Raw genomic sequence first — 17,761 nt, forward strand, 5'->3', positions numbered from 1 at the left:
GGGTCATCCCAAAATCTGAGGCATCCAGGGAAGGAGCTGTGACCCCCATGCCCCCTCAGCCACTTCCCATCCCTGGCACCCCTATTCAGTTGGGACCCCAATCATGGGAATCTGATTTCCTTTTGTCCCTCCTTCCCTAAGACCCCTTCCCTGGACTGCAGTTCCTCACAATCTCCTACCCCATCCTGGTAATTCCAGTCCCTGGGAGCCTCATTCCCTTGGGGACATTGATTCCACCAGGGCCCCCATTCTCACAAGGTTCCCCTTTCCCTGGCACCTCCATCTCTTGGCCCCCATCCCATGATCATAAATCCCTGGAGGGCACATTGTTCTGGCACCCTCATCCCCAAGTCTGAGTCCATCCATCCACTGGGATCCCCATTCCCATGGGACACCCATACCTGGGCATGCCATTCCTCTGGACACCCATCCCTGGCACCCTACATCACCTCAGACTCCAAATTCTGTCCCTGCCATGTCCCACCATCACCCCCATGTCCCACAAGGGCCCCACCCTGCCCCCATCCTGTCCCCAGCCTGCTCCCCCGCCAAGGGCCACCTACATGTGTGTACGGACGTGACCTCGCTTCCTTCCCCTTCATCCGAAGAGCCACCAGCCAGGGGAGCGGTGGCCACAGCAGCGAGTGACAGCCAGTGCACATGGCTGGGGACACCGGGATGGCCGGGAAGGTGGCGCTGCTCCTGTGGGGTGAGTGCCCTGGGCACAGGCCTGATACCCTGGGGATGGGCCCTGGTGAGGCAGAGACTGGTGGGGAGGGGGCACAGGAGGGCTGCAGGGTCCCCTGAGGTCCCAAAAGGCCGCAGAGGCAGAGCATGAGGTGACCAGGGCTGTGGAGACAGGAGAGGGGGGACAATAACGGGGGGACAGGGATTTGGGGAACTATCATGGGGCTGGTGGGGGTGACCACTGCAACCACTGCTGAGTCTCCATTTCTGGGTGTCCAATGTGTCCCAATATCCTAACTGAGCAAGGGCTAGACGGTGTGTCTCTGTCCCCAAGGGGTACTTGCCACACTATGACAGTTTAGGGACAGCCCCCACACCCAGTCCCTCCCTTCCAATGTCCCTGTGATGCCACCCTCACCCAGCCCTGTCCCTTCTCCCTTCTAGCCCAGACCCTCGGCCTCGCTGGTGAGTCCTCAGGGGATGCCATGGCCCCACTCCGCTGTCCCCAGCCCCACACTGGCCCTGGCAGGCTGGTGTCCCCTGTCACCCACAGGTGCCCAGACCACCCAGCTCCTGGTGGAGCCCCCCTGGAGGCCAGCGGTGCTGTGGGACCGGGTGGCACTGACCTGCAAGGGCTCGGGGACTGCCCGTGCCACCACCTGGTACAAGGACAGGCAGCGCTGGGGGCAGCAGGGACAGGACCACTTCACTGTCACCGAGAGTGGCACCTACACATGTGACAGACACGGCACCGGGCTCAGCCCCCCCATGACAGTCTCAAATGGTGAGAGGGGTTTGGCTGTCTCCAGCCTCTCACCTGCGGGGACCTCAAGGTCTCTGGGTGTGCTCTGCTCCATGGGTCACCTACTGGTGTGACCACAGCCCATCCCCTGTACACAGGGAGATTCCAGAGCATCTCAGAGTGGAGGGACCCCAGTTCTGCATTCAGGGAACCCTGCTGCACTGGATGTGTTCCAGTTCGAGGGTCCTTGAGAAAACTGAATGCCACAGGTGTCCTAAGACTCCCATGTTCCACAGCCCGACTGGTGCTGCAGGTGCCGGCGCAGGAGCTGCTGGAGGGGGACACGGTGACACTGCGCTGCCGGCGCTGGGAGAACATGTCGGTCACTGGGGTGCGATTCTACCATGGGGACAAGGAGGTGGAGAGGTCCCTCAGTGGGACCGAGCTGTCCCTGTCCCCTCTGCAGCTGAACCACAGTGGCCGCTACAGCTGCGGGGGCCAGGTGGACTCCAAGGTGGCACCGTGGGTGCACTCGGCTTCAGTGACAGTGACAGTGCATGGTGAGCACCCCACAGCCACCACCCTGACACCCTCACAGCTCCTCCCCAGGGACTCGGGCTCAAAAAGCCCCCTCCCCTCTCCTTCCCAGAGCTCTTCTCAGTGCCAGTGCTGGAGGGTCCTCCTTATCTTACTGTGGGATCCCCCCTGACTCTCAGCTGCCTCAGCACCCCCAGGCCCCTGCGGCCCTGAGCCCCCCTCCTGCACGTGTTCTACCGGGACGGGCAGGTGGTGGGGGGCCCGCAGGGGTCCCCGCAGCTGCTGGTGCCCGCCGTGGGTGTGTCGCACTCGGGGAATTACAGCTGCCAGGTGCAATCCAAGGGGGGGGCCGTGCAGAAGAGCAGCGCCCAGCTCCGCGTCATGGTGTGCTGTGAGTGTGGGGATGGGCACAGGGAGCCCCCACAGCCTGCTCAGGCACCCCTGCCCCGTCTGGGGATCCCCACAACTACCCGGGTCCCCTATCCTTTTCTGGGTACCTCACCAGATCCCCTAGCCCTATGTGGGTACCCCCATCTTTCTGCTAATCTTTTTCCACATCCCCTCATTCCTGCTTGGGTCACCCTCTGTGTCCCCCCATTCCGCACTGGGATCCCTTCATCTGTCCCTGATTCAACCTCAGCCCTCTCTGATCTCCCTCCATGGTCCTCAACTCTCACCATTCCCTCCCTGGTTTTACATACTCTTCCTGGTGTCTCCCCGTCTTCCTCTCCAGGTTACTCATCCTTGAGGCCTCCATCATTCCTTGGGGTCCCGTTCCAAGCCCCCCTCCTATCTCTGTGCCTCCTTTTCCTCACTGGGGTCCCACTTCCCCTCTCCCATCCCTCCCCACCACGGGTCTCTCACTGTTCGCTGGTGTCCCCTTATCCAAGGGGTCCTGCCCTTGAGGGGTGTCCCTGTCAGTGCAGCCGCCGGGGGACAGGTGGCATGCAGGGACTGACTGGTCCTGAGCTACGTGGTGGCTGCGGGTCCCCTGTCCTTCTCCTGGCACCGGGAGGGCTTGGGTTAGGGTTAGGGTTAGGGTTAGGGTGCCGGGTCAGCGACAGGGACAGCGTGGCTGAGAGTGACCCGCTGAATGTCACCGTCCTGGGCAAGCAGGACCCTCGGACTGGGGTGACCCCTCCCATGGCACCCCCATCCCACCTGCCCAGTGCCAGCCCTGTCTCTGTCCCCACAGTGCCCGTGGCCAATGCCACCATCACCCCCGGTCCCCTGTCACACCAGGTACATGCCGGTGACCCCATTACCCTGTGCTGCTCAGTGCAGGTGGGCTCAGCCCCTGTCACCTTCACCTGGCTGCACAACGGGCAGGAGGTGGCCCGGGGTCCCCTTCTGGAGCTTGGAGCTGTTGATGTGGGACATTCAGGCACCTACCAGTGCGTGGCCACCAACCAGCTGGGACAGGACGGGCACCGCGTGTTCCGGGCACTCAGCCCTGAGCTGGTCCTGGAGGCGACAGTGCGGAGACACAAGGACACAGGTGGGGTCACACTGGGGCACATGGGGGGTGCAGGACCCCTGGGCTTCTGGGTGACACCAATGTGTCCCTCTCTGTCCCCAGCAGTGGCTCTAGGGCTCAGTGGGTCCCTGCTGTTCCTGCTCCTGCTCCTGGCTGTCATCGGGGGCTGTTACCAGTTGCACTGCTGTGGTGGGTGACAATATGGGGCGATGGGGTTCCCAGGGATTGGGGGGAAGCCCCCCAGGGTATGGGGGCCATAGAGTGTCACCAACAGCTCCTGACTTGGGAGAAACTGAGCCTGTAGAGACCTTGGGGTCCTGGGGGATTTGGGGAGGTTGTGCGGGGTTGTGCAGGGAAGTTGGGGGTTCTGTCATGGGTTTTGGGGGAGTTCTTGGGACTCTGGGGTCTCAGTGGTTTGAAAGGTTGGTTTAAGGTATTTTGGGACTTTCAAAGATGCTTGAGGGTCCCAGGGACAGTCAGGGGTCCCGATGGTGTTCAGAAGCCCTGAGAACCCCAGAGTCACCCCTCATGCTTTTCTTTTGCAGCCCTCAGGAAACAGCAAGAAAGGTGAGTGAAGGACTCTAGGTTTGAACCTCCATTTTACCCCCACAACAAAACCCTCCCATGCCCACAGACACCCCCTTATCCCTGCAGGCCCCCCCCAGAGCCTGCGGCCCCCCCAGAGGCGGGGGAGGTGCTGTACAGTGATGTCGTGAGCACCAAGAAGGCAGGTGGTGAGTACAGATGGGACACGGGGGACATCACCCATGGGTGTCACCCTCAATCCCGGTCCCACAACCAGCGTCTCTCACAGGGGCCCCCCGCGCCACATCCCCCAGGTGACCTACGCAGAGCTGCCAGGACCCCACAGGAGGCAGCAGGACACCAGTGACATCTGCAAGAACATGCTGTGACACTGAGGGCACAGGGAGCACTGGGGTCCCTGTCCAAGGGCATCCCCAGCTCCCATGGGTGCCCATCATGCCCAGGGAGTGGCCACGAGTGAGGGCTCCCATGTGGGGCTGCCAGGCTCCCTGTTAAAGTGCTCCCAGTGCTCCCAGTACCCCCAGGGGCTCCCCATTTCCTCCTCTACTACCAGGAGGCACAGGACCCTTGTCCCTTTTACTGAACCCAAATATCAGCTTTTTGATTAAACCAGAAGAAACGGTTTTTGTTTGTTTAGCTCTGCCCTGTTTGGCTCAGGAAGGAGGAGGGTCCCGCCTGGTTGTTGAACCAATACTTCTCAGTTCTCAAGATTCAGAATTCAAAGGGTCACAAAAGGAACAATTTCCAGGGAAAGCACCCAACAAGGAACAAACCCCAGATGTTGCCTCTGGCATGATTCCTCCACCAGGAGGAGCCTGGCAGGTCCCAGAACTTCACTGCTCTGATGGCCAAAGTGGCATTTAGGAGCTTCTGGATTCTCTTGTCCCCTGTCCCAAACCCCTCCTCTGCTGTGTTTGCCCAACAATGATGTCACAAAGGCCCTGTGGGGGTTCCAGAGCCTCCCCCTTTGCCAGGGCAGTCAGGATCAGGCCATGGCACAGGGTGGGGTGTCAGAGACAGGAAAATTTGATGTCTGGAGACATTTTGGAACACCTATGTCTGGCAGGGGTGGGCCAGACCTTGCTTTTGCTGAGACAGGGCCCCGTCTGTCCATCAGTCTGTCAGCCATGGCACACTGGAGACATTGTGACACTCTGCCAAAGCCAGCCCCTGAGTGGCCAGGAGACCAGAAGTGCCAGCTGGGGAGAGGGCGCTTGGTGGCCTAACTGGCTTAAAGGGCAGAGCATGAGGTGGCACAGTTTCTGACCCTGTCTTCAGTTGAGGTCTCTGTCCCATCCACACTGGAACCCAGGATTTGACCACTTGTTTAAATGAGAAATATTTGCCAAGGAAAGTGTGAATGTTCCTGGAATGGAAAGAAGACCCATGCCTAAAACTTATATTAATTTCAAAAATTATGGGTCTTCCAGGCCAAAGGGTTGGAGAATGAATAACAGTTCTTTACTGGGAAATTTATAAACCAGAACAGAACAAACAACACAAACCCAGAACTTTCCCTCCCGCTCAGCGCTGTTCGTTTTTGTGGCAGTTATAACTGCGGCCAGCAGGGGGCACTTCAGGGAGCACTCCCGCCCAGCAGGGGGTGCCCCAGTCCAGCTCCATTCCCTCAGGGACCATGGCGGCCTCGGATGGGAGGGAGGAGGGGAAATCGCTCCTGTTGCAAACTCACGGGCACCAATCGGTCCCGGCACCACCACTGTCAGCAGGCAGAAGCCGCCAAGGCAGCAGGTTGGATCCCAGTGCCCACTGGCAGCGTAGCAGCGTCCCAGTGCCAGGCACAGTCCCTGCACAAAAACCACAGCTACTGTCTATGATCCTGGAGGGAAGGAAGGCAGCACCTGACATGTCTCGGATCCACAACGTCACTTCTGATCGCATTACAGCCTTTCATTCCCTTTTCCTCCTTCAGCCTGGGCACAGCAGCTCTGGGAATATTGAATTTCCCTGGGATGCTGAGGAAAGATCGTGCTCGGTGCTGACTCTGCCAGGGCTCCTCAGGTGGCTGCAGAGCGCATTTGGATTTCCTGCTCCTCCTGGGCCACTGCTGGTTTTGACCCAGCCGCTGCAGGGGAGGAGGAGGAGAGCAGAGGCACAGCCCTGAGGGCTCTGCAGCTGCAGCTGGAGCACAGAGATAGCCAGGGCTGGGAGCTGTGCCTTGGGAGGGCAAAACGGGGCTAAATTGGAGCTATTTGGGCCAATGCCCCTGTTCTGCTCCAGACGCTGCCGACCCTTCAGGAGGTGTTGTAATTATTGTTGGGATTCCTGAAGGTCTGTTGTGTTCCTAAAGCATCCATGTGCACAAACAGAGGGCTCCGCTGCCTCTCCCAGGGATTTTGGAATTCTGCGGCTAGGGCGGGAGCGGCTGGAGCAGGCGGCTGGAGCAGGTGGCCCACAGGAGCAGCACCTGGCCATGCAGGTGGAGCAGGAGTTCCAAGAATTCTGCAGGGTGCTCAGGTGAGGCCCACGGGGCCAGGCCATGGTGGGACACAACTTGCCATTCCTGCTCCCCCCAGATTTTGAGACAGAGCAGTGACACCCATCGGGCTCCCAAACCCCTCAGGGTCTAGGCGCAGCCTCAAAGGACGTCCCAGCCCAGGCCTTGGGGATGATTCCGATACTCCCGGGCTTGTTCCCGAAAAACGGCAGTGCTCCAGGAGCGATGGGCACATACCGAAGGAGCAGCCCAGGGCTGCTGGAACCCGAGTGCTGTAGGCAAGGATGGCGTGAGGGATCCGGGCCCCGCTCAGCTGGCGCTGCCCCAGGAATATCTCATCCTGCAGGGGTTCGGCAAGCTCTGCTGGTGCCGGCCCCAGGGCTGTCGGGGGGTGCGGCCGGAGGGGCCGGGGGGCAGCGGGTGGGAGGGGCCGGGATGGAGGGACCGGGACCCCACTGGGGAGCCCCGAGCATGGAGGGAGCTAAACGGCGGAGGGGAGATCCCGGGACAGGGGGGAGCAGAGACCCTGCGGTGGAGTCTGAGGAAAGGGGGGACAGCAATGGTGGTCCTGGAGCACCAGGAAGGGGCCAGCTGCCATCGCGCTGCGAGTGCCGGGACAGTCACAGGGTGTCCTATCCGACTGTGGCAGCGTGTCCAAAGCCACTGTCGCGATGTGTCGGGACTGAGCGTTGCCTGGGTAAGGCCCCCACAGCTCCGGGAAGTGGAGGGGTACCCTGGAAGGGGTGCAGCAGGTGTGAGGCAGAGCCCTGTCCATTCTCTATGTCCTGTGCAGGTGAGGAGAGCAGGGATGGAGCACCTGTGGGGACACCAGGAATCCAGACAGGGTCCCTGCCCACCACGGCCGCGGGGTAAACCCCCTGCTCGACATTTCCATCCTTTTCTCTCTTGTCTAAAGACTGAGCCAGAACCCAAAAATACTCTCTGGGATGTTCTAAAGGGCTGCAGGTTTGAGACAGGAAGGAGGAGGAGGGTCCTGGTCAGATTGTTGAGCAGATGGTTGTTGTCTTTGCAGGATTTTCGGGTCTCTCCCAGTCCCTTGCCTAGAAGGACAAAATGATCAGTGTCTGCATTTCTGGACTGGTTCCCCCACAGCTGCCTTTGTAGGGGAGTTTCCAGTCAGTCCTGCTCTGAAAACCACCAAAGGCCGCCTCAGAGCCACTGCTTGGGCTCCCTTTGAGGTTTGTGCTTCTTGCAGGGCTGAGCAAACCACAGGCAGGCCTTTTTCCCCCACAGAATTCTCATCTTTGCCATATGTGAAAAACATGTTCTCTCACCCGTGAAAATTTTAGAAGTTTAAAAAAGGACAATAGGAGGCAAGGACCATAGAACAAAGAGCAAAGGTTGTTATGGGCGGGTGCATCTTGGCACTCAGCCAAGAGCACATTGTTCTCTTCGGTGATACCTCTTAGATACTTTTTCCCTTACATCAGCCTGTTGCATATTCATATACACTTTGTCATGGTTTTGGCCTGGCACAGAGTCAGTGCCCCCATGAGTATACCTTCTCCCTGGTGTCTGCTGTGAGATTTGACCAGGAATAAGCAAAGCAGGCTCCAGCTTAAACATAAAGAAAACTTTGTTACCTAAACTACAAGAAAAGAAAGAAAAAAAAACTATAAGAGAAAAAATTGAAAACCTTACAAAAATCACTTTCCTCCTCCCCACCACCAAAATTTCCCAATCTGATACATTCCCCCAAATCACCAACTGCCCAGTCTGGCACCACCCTTTAGAATACTCAAACTTCAGTCCATGAAGAGGAGAGGAGTCTTTCTTGCACCATAGGCTTCCCCTGGAAACACGTTGAAACCTCGTGTGCTTCCATGTCACTCGGAACCCCCTGGAAAAAGTCTTTTTTCCACTTGTGACATCTTCCTTCCATGCCCAGTACTCTCACCACTGTGCATGGACCAGAGCTGCTTTTAGGGTTGTCTTTTAAGGATGCCTTGTCTCACTCCAAAAAGGCACCGTCTCTGCTTTGGGACATCTGTCCCCCCCCATTTTTTCCAACCACCTGGGGCCAAGGGGTACCCACAATGAACCCTCCTGGTTCTGAGGCACTGCCTCCCCCTAAGTGCAGTCTCTGTGTCACAGGAATAAAACTGAGTCTATGGCTACACAAGAAAAGTCCAGCCAAAAGGCCACTCCAATCAACTCTCTCTCCACTCAGCCAGCCTTCTCCACGTCCTTTGGGCCAGGTCCTTGGTTATCTCATCTCTCATCTCTCTTCTTATCCAGCTCTGAGGAGGATCAGCATTTTTGCGAGGTCCCAATCATGAAAGAAAGGGGTTAAAAATTCAGTCTCTGCCTGTCCCAGAGCTCCGGCACTCCCACACTTGCTGCTGCTCCGGCCGGGCAACTCCTCCCTTGCTGCATTCCTACCCTTTCTCCTCCTGGGCTGGCTGCTATCACATTCGTCGTCGCTGGCTCTCCCTCTCTCTCTCCTGGGGGGGGTACTGCCCGATGTCTCCTGAGGCTCCTCCACCCTTCCATCCTCAAGGGCCTCCTCACCCCCCATCTCTGTCCAGGCCCAGGCCTACCACATGGCTGCCCCTCCCCCGCCCAGCAGCAGTGGCTGGACGAGGGAGGGCGATCTGTCCTCTTTGCCTCGAAGTCCCAAGAGAGCCTCCCAGGGCCGAAGCTCTGGTTTTAACCCCTGTGTGTTCTCAGAGGTGTGTCCAAACCCCACTGGCCACATCAGGTGCCAATATCAAAATCCGAGCACCCATTGGTTTCACCACAGCATCCCAGATTCCCACTTCTTCCTGGTCAAACCACCACACACTTATGCATAGAAAACTTTTTCCCCAAACTAATTTACATTCCAAGAATTGTTTAGCATGGCTCATCCTTGGATCCGCCTTTTTAGAGCATTATTCCTTGGTTGTGCTTTTAGCCATTTCTTATCATCAGCTTCGTTTGTGGGCCTGGGTCCACACTGTCTTCGGGTGGTGAGTGCTGACAGTTGGCATATCTGTAGCAGGTGTCCTTATCCTGTGTTTATCAGATGTTATCCCATCCAAGCAGGCATTTTAACACAAGCATCCTTATATCAGCTGTTTCACAAAGCTTAATTAACAACAGAAATAAAAACTATATCTTTGTAACAAAGTTACTTTAACATTACAGATATAAATTCCATTTTAACATTTGTGAAAATCCAGTAATATATCTATGTATTTACAATACTTGGTGTGCTGGTTTGACCAGGAAGAAGTGGGAATTCTGGGATGCTGTGGTGAAACCAATGGGTGCTCGGATTTTGATATTGGCACCTGATGTGGCCAGTGGGGTTTGGACACACCTCCGAGAACACACAGGGGTTAAAAGCAGAGCTTCGTTCCTGAGAGTTTCTCTTGGGACTTCGAGGCAAAGAGGTCGGATCTCCCTCCCCCGTCCAGCTGCTGCTGCTGGGCGGGGGAGGGGCAGCCATGTGGTAGGCCTGGGCCTGGACAGAGATGGGGGGGGTGAGAGGGGTGAGGAGACCCTTGAGGATGGAAGGGTGGAGGAGCACCAAGAGACATCGGGCAGCCATCCCCCCCCGCCAGGAGAGAGAGAGGGAGAGCCGGCGACGGAATGTGATAGCAGCCGGCCCAGGAGGAGAAGGGGGGAGTGTGGTGAGAAGGTGCCCCGCAGGGCAGTGTGGGAGTGCCGGAGCTCTCCGAGAGAATGAAATTTTTAACCCTTTCCTTACATGATTGAGACCTTGCAAAAATGCTGATCATCCTGGAGCTAAATAAGAAGAGAGATAAGAGATGAGGTAACAAAGACTAGGCCCGAGGGAAGTGCAAAAGACTGGCTGAGTGTAGGGAGAGATGACGGAGTGGCCTTTTGGCTAGACTTTTGTGTAGCCATAGACTGAACCATTCTTATTCCTTTGACACAGAGACTGCATTTAGAGGGAGGCAGTGCCTCAGAACCAGGAGAATTCAGTGTGGGTACCCCTCGGCCCCAGGGGGCGAAAAAAATTGGTGGGGACAGATGTCCCAAAAGAGAGACTGTGCCTTTTTTTGGAGTAAGACAAGGCATACTTAAAAGACAACCCTAAAAGCAGCTCTAGTCCATGCACAGGGGTGAGAGCACTGGGCATGGAAAGAAGATGTCACCATAGGGCAAAAGGACTTTCCAGGCGGTGCTGAGTTACATGGAAGCACATGAGGTTTCAGCGTGTTTACAGGAGAAGCCTATGGTGCAAGAAGGACTACTCTCCTCTTCATGAACTGAAGACTGAATGTTCTAAAGGGTGGTGCCGGACTGAGAGTTAGTGATTTGGGAGAATGTATTGCATTAGGAAATTTGGTGGGGGGGAGGAGGAAAGTGCTTTTGTAAGGTTTACATTTTTTTTTTCCGTTGTAGTTTTTTCCCTCTTCTTTTCTTGTAGTTTAGTTCATAAAGTTTTCTTTATTTCAAAGCTGGAGCCTGCTTTGCTTATTCTTAGTCACATCTCACAGCAGACACCAGAGAGAAGGTATTCTGGTAAGAACACTAGCTTTGTGCCAAGCCTAAACCATGACACTTGGTGAGAGGGACAAAGTGATCAATTGCTGCATTTCCGGACTGGTTGCATGACAGCTGGCCCTGCACGGGGGCTTTCCAGCCAGCCCCGCTCTGAAAACCATCAAAGGCCCTCACAGAGCCGTTGCTTGGGCTCCCTTTGGGTTTTGTGCTTCTTGCAGGGCTGAGCAAACCACAGGCAGGCCTTTTTCCCCCACAGAATTCTCACCTCTGCAGCAGTTCTAAAGCTGCCAGAATCAAAGCCAAGGGGGCAGGAGGGACCCTCTGGTCCTGGCTACTACCTGGGTCTGGCCAGAGCAGGGCTGGGCAATGGCCATCCCTGTGCAGTGGGGCTGGGCCATGGCTGGGCCCCACCCTTGGATGGCCACTGGCTTCAAGGAGCAGGAGTTTGGGAGCTCCTTCCTGCCCGGGGCTCCATTCCCCAGCTGCTCTTGCTGGCTCAGATCCTGCAGGGGACGAGCAAGAATGGAGAAGTCTGGAAACACCAGGAGCTGCCATCCCCCAGGACAGGAGCCCCTTGTCCAGCATGTGTCCCCCCTGGGACAGGATCCCCCCAGGACAGGAGCCCCCAGTATTTGCCCCCCGCCAGGGTAGAACCCTCCTCCCATGTGACATTTAGCACAAACGGCCTCTTCCTTCTGCTACAGGAGAGAGAAAGTGAAAGTGTAGGCAGGGGGAAAGCTGCAGTCCTCCATCCCCCACAGCCTCCCCAGCCCTCCCTGCAGACGCCTCACCCCTGCTTCCCCCACCCTGGGCTTCCCCCAACTCGTTCCCTGCTCACAAGCTCCCCAGGATCATCAAGACACAAACTGGGAGGTTGTGAAATTGAGGGATAAAAGGAAGGAAATGGAAATGAAGAACGGGAAATGCCCCTGGAGATTGTGCTGGCACAGACCCAGAGCACCTCTGAATCCCCTCTTGTTGCCCCCCCAAATCACGGGCAACCCAGCAGGCAGCTCTAGCCCCTGAGTCTTCCGAAAATCTGAGGCACCCAGGGAAGGAGCTGTGACACACATGCACATCCCATCACAGTCCATCCCTGGCAAACTCATTCCCCTGGGAAGCTGACCATGGGACCCCCATTCCTTCTCTCTCCCCTTCCCTGGGACCCCCATACTGGAGCTGTCATTGCCCAGGATCTCCATGGCCCAGGACCCCATTCCCAAGGAACCCTCTCCCATTTATTCCGTCCCCTGAAATCCCCCTTTCTACTGGGACCTTAATTCTCCCAGGTGCCCCCATTCCCCCTGCACACCATTCCTGGAACAAAAATCCCCTGATGAAGGATTTATTACTAATAAATGTATTACAATTAAAGTTTTTTCTATATACCCTTTTAAACTTTTTAATCTACTTTACCTTTCTCCTAGTCTCATCTCAAAACAAAAAATAAATAAATACTTTCTGATAAATGCACGAATAATTAACCAACACTGAACCCACAACATTAATTATTACATTAACTAAAATATCTCAAATTAGCAAACAAAAACCATGACACCAAATCCCTGAAGCCCACCTTCCCCTGGGACTCCCATCCCTGAGTCTCCCCAGGCCTGGGTACCCCCATTCCCATGGCATCCTCCTCCCCTGTGACTCCCCCTCCTCACGACCCCAATTCTCCATGGACCCATTCCCTGGACTCCCATTCCCCTGGACACCCATCCCTGGCTCCCCAAACCCCCTGAGCCCCCCTGCTCCTGGGAAGCCCATGTCCCACCGACCCAGAGACAGCCTTGTCCCCAGCATGTCCCCACCCTGCCCACAGCCTGTCCCCAGCTTGTGGCCACCCTGCCCCCACTAGGTGCCACCTACACATGGGGACGAGATGTGACCTCGCTTACTTCCCCTTCATCCAAAGAGCCACCAGCCAGGGGAGCGGTGGCCACAGCAGCGAGTGACAGCCAGTGCACATGGCTGGGGACACTGGGATGGCCGGGAAGGTGGTGCTGCTCCTGTGGGGTGAGTTCCCTGGCCACGGGCCGCACTGGTAGTACCCCGGGGATGGGTGTTGGTGAGGGAGAGATTGGTGGGGAGGGGGCACAGGGGAGCTGCAGGGTTCCCTGAGGTTCCCAATGCCAGAAGAGCCAGAGCATGAAGTGACCGGGGTCATGGGGTCGCCATGGGGACAGGAAAGGGTGAACAGGGCTGGAGGAATAGGAATGTGGGGAGAGGCATCCTGGGGCTAGGGCAGCTGTGGGGACAGGGACACAGGGATGCAGGGATGCAGGGACAGGGAGAAGACAAGCACAATGTGGATGGGCCATGGAGACAGAGGCCATGGGGCTGGCGGGGGAGACATGTGCTAGCACAGTGTCTCCATCGAGACATCTGTGCCACACCAATTCCCTCAGGGGACAGTTCAGGGGCAGCCCCTATGAACCATTCCCCTGTGCAGAACTGTCCCCATGGTGCCACACTAACTGAGCCCTGTCCTTTCTCCCTTCCAGCCCAGACCCTCGGCCTCGCTGGTGAGTCCTCAGGGGATGTCATGGCCCAACCCCGCTGTCCCCAGCCCCACACTGGCCCTGGCAGACTGGTGACCCCTGTCACCCACAGGTGCCCAGACTACCCAGCTCCTGGTGGAGCCCCCCTGGAGGCCGGTGGTGCTGTGGGACCGAGTGACACTGACCTGCCAGGGCTCAGGGAACACTCGTGTCACCACCTGGTACAAGGACGGGCAGCGCTGGAGGCAGGAGAGACACAACCGCCTCACTGTCACTGAGAAAGGCAACTACACGTGTGAGAGACCCAGCACTGGGCTCAGCCCTCCTTTGAGAGTCTTAGATGGTGAGGGGCATTTGGGTGTCCCTATCCTGGCACCAACATTGACCCTGGGGCTCTGGGTGGGCTCTGCTCCATGGGTCACCTCCTGTGTGACCAGAGCCTGTCCCCTACTCTGGGGTCATCCCAGAGCATCCCAGTGCTGGCAGACCCTGTTTGTGGATTTGGGGATCCCTGGTGTGCTGTGTGTGAGCCAATATGGGGGTTGCGATGGCATTGGGACCCGCCAGGTCCCCGCAGTGTAACAGGAGCCCTGTGTCCCACAGCCCCATTGGTGCTGCAGGTGCCGACACAGGCACTGCTGGAGGGGGACATGGTGACACTGCGCTGCCGGCGATGGCGGGACAACCCGGTCAGCTCAGTGTCCTTCTACCACGAGGAGAAGAAACTTCAGGAGCTCCGCGATGGGACAGAGTTTTCCCTGTCCCCTCTGCAGCTGCAACACAGCGGCAGCTACAGCTGCAGGGGCTGGGTGAAATCCAAGGTATCACGAGGATGGGAGAAGTCGGAATCAGTGACAGTGACAGTGCATGGTGAGCATTCCACAACTGTCACTCCAACCCCCCCACAGCCCGTCCCTAGTGACTCGGGCTCACAAATCTCCCTCCCCTCTCCTTTCCAGAGCTTTTTACGGCGCCGGTGCTGGAAGTTCACTCTGAGCCCACCAATGGTTCCCCCCTGACTCTCAGCTGCCTCAGCTCCCCCAGCCCCCTGCGGCCCCGAGCCCCCCTCCTGCACGTGTTCTACCGGAACGGGCAGGTGCTGGGGGGCCCACAGGGTTCCCCGCAGCTGCAAGTGCCCGCTGTGGGGGTCTCCCACTCGGGGAATTACAGCTGCGAGGTGCGCTCGGAGGGGGGGACTGTGCGGAAGAGCAGCGCCCGGCTCCGTGTCACGGTGCGCAGTGAGTGCGGGGATGGGCACGGGGAGCCCTCACTGCCTCCTCGGGTGCCCCGCCTGGGTACCTCCATTACTACCCCATTCCCCCCATCCCTCACTGCGTCCATTCACCCATCTCTGAGTCAACCCCACCCCTCTCTGCTGTTTCCCCGCAGTCGCCAAGTCCCACCATACTCTCTCTGGGTCTCCATACCCGCACTGGGGTCCTCCCATCTCCCACTCCATGTGTCCCCTCATTAAACCCCCCATCCTTCCTTGGGGTACCTATCCAAGCCCCTCCCCCTCCGCAGCTCTGCACCTCCTCTCGTCTCCCTCACTGGGATCTCCCTGCCCCTCCCTGACCTTCCCCCAAGTCCTTCAATGTCCCTGGTGTCACCCCCTCCCGCAGGGGTTCTGCCCTCGGGGGTGTCTCTGTCAGCACAGCCTTGTGCTGAGCTGCACGGTGGCCACAGGGACAGGTCACTCCTGGTACCCGGGAGGGCTCAGGGGCACCACTTGGCACGGGCTCCACCTGGAGCTGCACCACACTGGGGACAATGGCAGCGGCCACTGCTAGTGCGGGGACAGCATGACTGAGAGTGTCCCCCTGAATGTCACTGTCCTTTGTGAGTAGGACCCTCCAACTTGGGGTGACCCCACCCATGGCACCCCCATCCACCTCACCAGGTGCCAGCCCTGTCTGTGTCCCCACAGTGCCCGTGGCCAATGCCACCATCACCCTCAGTCCCCTGTCACACCTGGTGCGCTCAGGAGACAACGTGACTCTGCGCTGCTCGGTGCAGGTGGGCTCAGCCCCTGTCACCTTCACCTGGCTGCACAATGGGCAGGCGGTGGCCCAGGGTCCCCTCCTGGAGCTCAGGGCTGTCGATGTGGGACATTCGGGCACCTACCAGTGCATGGTCACCAACCAACAGGACGGGCGCCAGGCACTCAGTTCAGAGCTGGCCCTGGAGGTGACAACACAGGAACAGGGCACAGGTAGGGTGACACAGGGTCACATGGGGAGTTCAGGACTCCCGGGGTTCTGGGTGACCCCAATGTGTCCCTCTTTGTCCCCAGCAGTGGCCGCAGGGGTCTGTGGGTCCCTCCTGTTCCTGGTTCTGCTCCTGGCTGTCATTGGAGGCTGGCACTGGTGGCACCACCCAGGTGGGTGACAATGGAGGGGGAATGGGGGTCCCAGGGATTGGGGTGAAGCCCCCACAGAGTTCAGGGTCCAGATGGTGGCACCAACAGCTCCTGACTTGGGTGAAGCTGAATCCCCAGAGATCTCACCTGGAGATCCTGGGGGATTTGGGGAGGTCCTGTAGGGTAGTGCAGGGACATTGGGGGTTCTGTCAGGGGTTTTGAGGAGTTTGGGGTCTCAGTGGATTCAGTGGGTGATTCAAGGCTCATTAGGGGCTTCAGGGATGCATGAGGCTCCTGGGGGCAGTCAGAGATCTCAAGGGTGTTCAGGAGCCCTGAGGACTCCATAGTCACCCCTCCCCCCTTTCCTTTGCAGCCCTCAGGAAACAGCAAGAAAGGTGAGTGGGGGGTCCAGGCCTGAACCCCCATTTTATGTTCATTACAACCCCCCACACCCCCACAGACACCCCCTTATCCTTGCAGGGGCCCCCCAGGGCCTTTGGCCCCTCCAGAGGCAGGGGAGGTGCTGTACAGCCAGGTCATGCGAAAAAAGAAGACAGGGGGTGAGTACAGGTGGGGGGACAGGGACATGTCACCCTAGTGGTGTCACCTCCCATCCAGGTTCCCCCACCTGGTGTGTCTTGCAGTGCCCCCCTGTGCCACAACCCCCCAGGTGACCAATGCAGAGCTGCCAGGACCCCATGGGCAACAGCAGGACTCCAGTGACATCTACGAGAACATGCTGTGACACTCTGGGCACTGGGGGCACTGGAGATCCCTGCCTGAGGGCACCTCCCACTGTGTGTCCGCCCCCCAGCTCCCATGGATGCCCACCGTGCCATGGGGGGATGGCCACAAGTGTGGGGTCCCATGTGGGGCTACCCAGAGCTCTCCGTTCCAGTGCTTCCAGTGCTCCCGGTACCCCCAGGAGCTCCCCATTCCAGAACCAGGGGGCACAGCATCACTGTCCCTTTTATGGGACCCAAAACACAGCTTTTTCGTTAAACCAGGAGAAATGGTTTTTGTTTGTTCAGCTCTGCCCTGTTTGGCTCAGGAAGGAGGGACCCGGCCATGTTGTTGCGCAGATCTTTGTGGGATTTTTGGGGCTCTGTCGTGGTTTGAAAGACAGGTGTCTGTTAAAGAAGGAAGGAACTTCTCTGGAAATGGAAAATATAAACCTCTTCCCTCTGAATTATTAAAATTTTGGAATTAAGGGGCTCTCAGGTAAAGATATGGGAGTAGGAATAACAGTAGGAAAATGCAAAAATAAAAATGAAATTTGTTATAGATGAATAATGAGATGATTTGCCCTAACAATTAAGGAATGAATACTGTGTGAATATTAGGAGAAGATTTCTTGATGTATAAGTATGTTATTGTAGTTTATTGTTTAGATGCCCTCTGTTCTCCTCACAGTCCCCTTTCCCCATCCTCTGTATTGTCGCCACCAGGCAGCCTGAGTTATTTAGCACAGGTAAAAGGAAGGCGTGTACATGTGCTCCTCCTATAGGGCAGCTGAGAATGAAAAAGCTCGTTGCTACTGGAGGGCACAGCATGACAACACCTGACTGACCAATCAAGTTGCAGGAAAGCAATCTCCACCAATAAACGGCAAAGAAGAGTTGACTGACAGACTTTGGGAGGGGCCAGGGTTGGCTGATGCAACCCCCAGAGGTATAAAAGGTGAAGCACCCATCCCAAACATGAGCTGTGTGGTAAGCAGCCATGAGGGAGGCTCCCAGGCCTGTTTATCCATATTGTTATATTTGCCCAATTATCCCATCATCAAAAAATCAAACAATATTAGAGGTAGCAGGAATTTTAGTTGAAAAGTTTAGAAAATATATAAAATTTGATACACTTGAAATATTAACAATATAATTAGGCTAAAACTAAGGGATAATTTGGTTCCAATAATAGCGCATAAGCAAAAGATAACTGCGACGTACGGAATGCAGGGCTCTTGGACCCTTGCCAC

General features: G+C 57.1%; 1 protein-coding gene across 1 annotated transcript; it reads left to right on the top strand.

Moving 5' to 3' along the window:
* Positions 1 to 1,805: 1,805 nt before the first annotated feature.
* LOC132084890 (uncharacterized) lies at positions 1,806 to 16,531 on the top strand. Its single transcript, XM_059490168.1, is given in 20 exon segments — positions 1,806 to 1,989; positions 2,079 to 2,172; positions 2,290 to 2,357; positions 3,351 to 3,464; positions 3,546 to 3,632; positions 3,989 to 4,010; positions 4,098 to 4,177; positions 6,657 to 7,141; positions 12,842 to 12,923; positions 13,431 to 13,451; positions 13,540 to 13,770; positions 14,031 to 14,297; positions 14,387 to 14,665; positions 15,050 to 15,086; positions 15,088 to 15,266; positions 15,355 to 15,639; positions 15,721 to 15,807; positions 16,160 to 16,181; positions 16,267 to 16,346; positions 16,431 to 16,531. Coding segments are annotated over 20 exon segments (2,805 nt in total).
* Positions 16,532 to 17,761: the final 1,230 nt, after the last annotated feature.

The sequence above is a fragment of the Ammospiza nelsoni genome, chromosome 28 (genome assembly GCF_027579445.1).
Source record: "Ammospiza nelsoni isolate bAmmNel1 chromosome 28, bAmmNel1.pri, whole genome shotgun sequence".
Classification (NCBI taxonomy): Eukaryota; Metazoa; Chordata; class Aves; order Passeriformes; family Passerellidae; genus Ammospiza; species Ammospiza nelsoni.